The sequence below is a fragment of the Phoenix dactylifera genome, chromosome 8 (assembly GCF_051530095.1).
Source record: "Phoenix dactylifera cultivar Ajwa chromosome 8, Ajwa_hap1_PhDact_Kaust_v1.1, whole genome shotgun sequence".
NCBI classification, from domain to species: Eukaryota; Viridiplantae; Streptophyta; class Magnoliopsida; order Arecales; family Arecaceae; genus Phoenix; species Phoenix dactylifera.
In genome coordinates, this window is record NC_143197.1 from 9,938,799 (window position 1) to 9,945,039 (window position 6,241).

Consider the following 6,241-nt stretch of genomic DNA (forward strand, 5'->3'; position numbering starts at 1 on the left):
CCTATGTATTAGTCCATTTCTATTTTTATTGTACATATTTCAAACTATGGTATACCGTACTTTATTGAATCGGACGATAAAGAGCATAGCGTACCATACTAGTTGGATACCGAAATATGATACGGAAGACATAGTGATACTAGATATATCAAACATGCCACGTACTGTACATACCAAGACACTAATATTTGTGTAAAAATAGTGTTCTATGAAAATACAAAATTAAATATAAATTTTAAAAAAGTTTTTATGTAATTTTAAATTTTTAGGAGGATGTTGAGGCAAAAAAAAACCCCTTAAATTAAAGATACTGCCAAATTTCTTCTCATGTGCCGGGCACGTGCAGAATTCTAGTTATATTGCAACAGGACAGATTCTTTCTTCACCTTTCTCCCTCTGCCTTAGAACCCTGCGAGACGCCGGAGAGTTAGGGTTTCGTCGAACTCCTCGCCGCCATGGTGAGTCTCTCCTCGCTTTTACGATTTCAATCTCCTCTTCTATTCTTCTAATTTGATTCGTTTTGTTGAGAGATTCTTGTTTGCGGCTTTGGGAAATCCCTTTGTTTCTCTTCCACCCATGCCCTCGTTTTACTGATCCCGCAAGTCTTCTCCTCTGTAGCCGCAAGGTGATTACATCGAGCTTCACCGGAAGCGCCATGGCTACCGGCTCGACCACTTCGAGCGGAAGCGGAAGAAGGAGGCTCGGGAAGTCCACAAGCGGTCCGCTTATGCCCAAAAGGTGAGATCTTTTCCGCTACCTTGAAATCTATGCTTAGATTTCTTAATGATGGACGAATGATGGTGGTTCATACCTTCCAGGTTTTGGAAATCTGATATTAAAGATTGAACTCGTATCACCAGTTCATCGAAAAATGTCATTTTGATGTTGTCTTGTACTTATTTATTTTTATGCACGTGTAGGCTCTTGGTATTAAAGGGAAAATGTTTGCGAAGAAACGGTATGCAGAGAAGGCGTTGATGAAGAAAACGTAAGTCCTCTCTGCTTCTCAAATTATATTTGGTTAGCTGCTGTTGAGAAGTAGTGCCCTGTCAATTTATAATCTTCTGCTGTTTCACTGAAAGAGATGCACATCAGTTGTATTAAAATTTTTACAGTTGTTGACATGCGTCATGATAAGAGATTCTTTTGGTTTGACATGATTTTGCAATTTGTTTCTTAGAATTTTAGGACTTATAGTAAGACTGTCTTCTATCATATTAAACCAATGCACAGTAAGGTTGCCAGAATCTGGCAAAAACACATCAGATTGTGCATCGGTTATCAGCTAAAAGAAGTGAAGGCACTTTCATTCTGGCATATATGCTTCGTTAGCATGTCTCACTGTTTAGTGTTCAACCTTGTGTATATTCATTGATAGAGGTGCATCTTGTTTCTTCTAATTCGAAATATTAGAAATTTCTTTATCAGTTTAAATCATCACGTGTCAAGTAATCTTACAGACTTTTCACATATGTGATCCTAGAGTACTAACCTGATACTGTTTAGTTAGAGTGTGATATTTGAAAAGCCGAACAATTGATTGGTTTTAGAGCCCTACTACCTTCCATCATAAACTAGGAAAAGGGCTCCTCCTCACTGTTGAACAGATGTCCACCCGGCGAGAAGATGACAGAATTTGTCAATTTTTTACCTGGACTTCTACTTGGAACTTGAAGGTACAGAGCCAACAAATTCATATGATAATAGCAAGTTCTGGAACTTGCTAAAAGAATTTTCTGGTACTACATAGCTGAATTGAAAGTATTTAACTTAAATTAGACAAAAAACAAAAAACATGGAATTAGTCGAGCTCTTTATAATGTTGATTGTATAACTGATCTAATAGCAGGCTAAGATACATGCCACAGAATTTTTTCATGATATGCAATACTTATGCGAGTATCATGGTTTTGTTGAATTAGTATACAAAGGAAGGAAGGTGTTAGGACTGCCATGTGTCTGATAATTTTTCTATGTTTTATACAAAAGGGTTCTTATTGATGCCCCTCTAGTAATTCATAATTTGCTTGGACCAGAAAAATAAAGAGATACATGATATGTATGGGTTTGGTAGGTTGTGCATTTTTAGTGGATTAGGAAGACTTGAAAAAAACTAGATCTTTTGCTAATGAAGGGCACATATTGGATCTATACCTGTGCATATTTTATACTGTGGGGCTGGAGTAATTATGATCTCATAGTCGCTCACTTTAGTTAGAACTTGTTTAAGTATGTTGAAATACCTTGAAGATGAGATGAGAAGTTTGAGTAAAGAGGTTCTTTGGTGGTTGAGGGAAAGAAAGTAGTGGCAAGAACATGTCCTCTTTCTTGTAGACAGATAACACCCTGAAATAGGAGATAAGAAGGTAATGTGGATTTTCTTTAAGCTTTCAAGTGGGATAGAGCGCAGCTTAATATGGCTAAGTGTTTTGCAGGTATTAGATGGTTGAGGAATAAATAAAGAATAAAAAAATTATGATGGGTTCAGCATGCAGGCCTGTTGAGATGACAAGTACAAACAACAACAGCAGTTGGCTAAAGAATCCACCTTACCGACTGGCCATGTCATAGTGCACTAAGCTGCTGGTGCTAATCTGTACCATAATTTGAAATTTCTGCAATATCCTGCAGGGAATCAAACGTAATTCCTCCTCAATCATGTGGAGAGATGCCAACCATGGAGCTACTGCCCCCATCGGCATATTTGATTTAATTTAAACTAGAAGATGGACATCATCTTTCTCTTGCGTCAAGTAATTGTTGACTTGAATTTACGATTGTATCTTGAACCATGAAATTACTAAGCAAACTTAATTATTGTATAGCCTCTTTTTATAGCTACACACTTGGATTATTAACCATGCTGTTGCTTTCCACCTACAGACACCATAATATTTCTTTATATATTACTACAGGCTTGCTATGCATGATGAGTCATCAACTAGGCGCAAGGTAGATGACAAGGTTCATGATGGAGCTCTTCCTGCCTATCTGCTGGATCGTGACACAACAACACGTGCAAAAGTAATTGAATCATGTTGAATTTGCATGTCATTTCATTATTTGACATCATTTTGTAAATTGTTTTTTTTTTCAGTTTTATGCAATATTGTTTTCATCTTGTTTTATCTACATAGGTTCTCAGCAACACGATCAAGCAGAAGAGAAAGGAAAAGGCTGGCAAATGGGATGTTCCTCTGCCGAAGGTAAGGCTTTCTCCAAAAGCTCCTTAACAGATTATACTTCAAACTGTTCTGTTGGAGGATCCATTTTGATCATTTCTTGTAGCCTTCTTTGATATTGTTTTGATCCCTAGATCATAGTAGGTGATGAATTTATTTAGTTGTTCTGCAACCAGTTTGTATGTGATGCTTTAATTTTTTTAATTTTATTTCACTTGACTACCTTAATGACCTTATAACTTGCCTTTTCAGGTCAGACCTGTGGCCGAAGATGAGATGTTTAAGGTTATTAGGTCTGGCAAGCGCAAAAGTAAGTATCCTATTTGTTAAGCTTTGCTGGTTTTGATGTTCAAAATAAAGTCATCCATTGAAATTATTATCAGATTAAAATATGGTGTTAAAATTATTGTGATAAAATATGCGTATAGACACCAGCATATCCTCAAAACATTTTCATTAAGACATTCGGGCGGAAAACCAATACTCCCTTGTCATGTCTTTTTTAATAGCTCAGATAGTGGTCCTTGACTACATAGCAATTGCTTAAGAAATCATTGCAAAACTCATGCTTAAGAGATTATTGTTGTATTAGAAAGCAAGGTATATTAGCTAGTTGATCACAATGCTGAAATATAAATATTGCACATAAGATTTACCATGCAACTTAATTGCTCAGTTGTCAAAATTATCAATTTTCCTTTTTTTCTTCCTCTATATTTCTTCTTTTTTCTTTAATATTTTTTTCGAAATAGGGGAGGCTTTAAGCACTCCTTTGAATTCTTCATATTTCAATCTGGTAATGAGGGCATAAGATCTCTGGATGCCAGCCTAGCTGATGAGCCAAATTTTAAGACTCAGGGCATAAAAGAATTTGACCATCAGCTTTTATGTTTGTGACTGGAGTAAGCTGTTTGATTTTAGGGAATTGACCATTTTTGCATTTTTCAAGGCTTGATTTGTATATTGTGGTTCTGCTTAGTTAACAATCTACCTTTTAAGCCAGACAAACTCTCTCTCTCTCTCTATCTCCTCCCTTCTCTCTCTTTCCTCTGTGTGTGTTAGGATTTGGGGGAGACTCTAGACATTCTTATAATCAAAATCCTCTCTTTTAGTTCTGTTTTCTGTGTTACGCGGCAAGCTTTGTAATTTGCACTCAATCTGATACTGTTGACCCAAGGGCAGGAGGGCTAATGATGTTGCAAGTGCTTAAACTCCTGTGAGATATTTAATTTAATTGGAATTCATGATGGTGTGAAGGCTATCTGATTTTCCTGAGATTTATTGCTTTCATATTTTCCTGATGAATTGGCTGATATCTTGTTTACACAAGCATCATATGAACAAAGTTGACTCAGCAATATTCTCATTATGCAGAAGCCTGGTTTTATCATGCTGAAGGACATTTCTAATTCTTTTGTTCTGTCATCCAGCCAAGCAATGGAAGAGAATGGTTACCAAAGTCACATTTGTGGGGCCAAGTTTTACAAGAAAACCACCAAAATACGAGCGCTTCATCCGCCCTACAGGCTTGCGGTTCACAAAAGCTCATGTGACTCATCCTGAACTGAAATGCACTTTTAATCTTGACATTATTGGAATAAAGAAAAACCCCAATGGTCCGATGTACACATCTCTTGGCGTTGTGACTAAGGGAACCATCATCGAGGTAAAAAAAGAAAAAATACCTTATATGAATGCGATTTGTTTTCCTCTGCAAAATAGGCTTTTATGTCCCAAGTTTTTCTTTTAAACATGTTATGTGACACCTGCACCTGCAACAAGATTATAAATTGAAGCTCTTTTGCTGTGTAGGTTTTTTTGCGGTAATCCGCTGATAGCTGAAATCACTGGCATTATTTTGTCATCCTGTCCAATGTCAAGTATCTTATAATTGTCTTCACAATAAATTTCAGGTGAATGTGAGCGAGCTTGGTCTGGTTACACCTGCAGGAAAAGTAGTCTGGGGTAAGAGACTAGCAGTTCATGACATTCATGGATCTTCATGACAAACATGATTCATTGGTTCTCCACCCACAACACCCAACCCCCTCCCTCCTCCTCTTCCCTCTTTTCAAGTCTTAAGTACTTTTGTCTAATGCTTGCAGGTAAATATGCTCAAGTTACAAATAATCCAGAGAATGATGGTTGCATAAATGCTGTTCTTCTCGTTTGAGGGCTATAACCCACAGTTTTCTGGTTTGATCACTGCTGTTCTGCTTGTTTGAGGGCTATGACCCACTAGTTTCTGGTTCAAGCTATCATGACCATGTTATATTTCATCATATGTTGATTCACATGCTCTGAAAACTCCACCTTTCCCTGCATGGTGCTCGTATGATGGCAACAGTTTTGGTTTTCCACCTTTTATCACCCATCAGCTGATCTGTACTTGTTGGATCTTGTACCCTCCCCCACCCTTCTGGACTTTTCTCTTTACATGCTAAACTATGAAAATTATCACTTGAACAAGAGCTGAAAATTTTGATACGGAAAATTTTGATGGTAACATTAACCATTTGATTGTATAAAATTTCTCCGAGGTGTTCAATCTGGGCAATTGTTTGAGTGTCTCCCGTCTCCATGGCTGGTTAAGACTGCCACCACTATGAGGTCTGATGTGAAAAAAATCAACAGATTTGTCGACAAAACCATCCGTAACCATCGCTGGTTGAGTTTGGAGAATTGCAGAGGTTGCGAGCAAACTGGTGATGATATCCTTGAGTCAACAATGTTTGAAGCCTTAGGTGATTCTGTTTGATTCAACCTAAATACAAGAACTGGTAATGTGTTTTTAGTTGATTTAACTGCTATATGATTTGGTCAAAATCATTTTCGTAAGCTTTGCAATCGTACCATGGAGCTTTTTGACTCTTATTTCGTGAATTGGACAAGAATGACTGTTTCTCTAATCCTCCCAGCCTTGGCCGCTTCCCTCATGAGAACACGTCTTCGCTTAATCCTGCAGGCCTCAACAATCCCATGGCTGCAAGATCTATGAAATGGGTTTGCTCTGGTCCTAATGTTTTAGAAGTTATTCCGCAGACTGGCTGGCCGTTGGA

At 37.6% G+C, this 6,241-nt stretch overlaps 1 protein-coding gene across 1 annotated transcript; it reads left to right on the plus strand.

Annotated features, from left to right (window-relative positions):
* The first annotated feature begins 342 nt into the window (after nucleotides 1-342).
* LOC103715286 (Ribosomal protein S8e family protein) lies at nucleotides 343-5,712 on the plus strand. The gene is made up of 9 exons (XM_008802866.6): nucleotides 343-458; nucleotides 619-738; nucleotides 921-988; nucleotides 2,916-3,024; nucleotides 3,138-3,206; nucleotides 3,435-3,492; nucleotides 4,613-4,848; nucleotides 5,096-5,147; nucleotides 5,288-5,712. Exons 1-9 carry the CDS (start codon nucleotides 456-458, stop codon nucleotides 5,353-5,355), a joined length of 783 nt encoding a protein of 260 aa, XP_008801088.1. The 5' UTR covers nucleotides 343-455; the 3' UTR covers nucleotides 5,356-5,712.
* The last annotated feature ends 529 nt before the right edge of the window (nucleotides 5,713-6,241 follow it).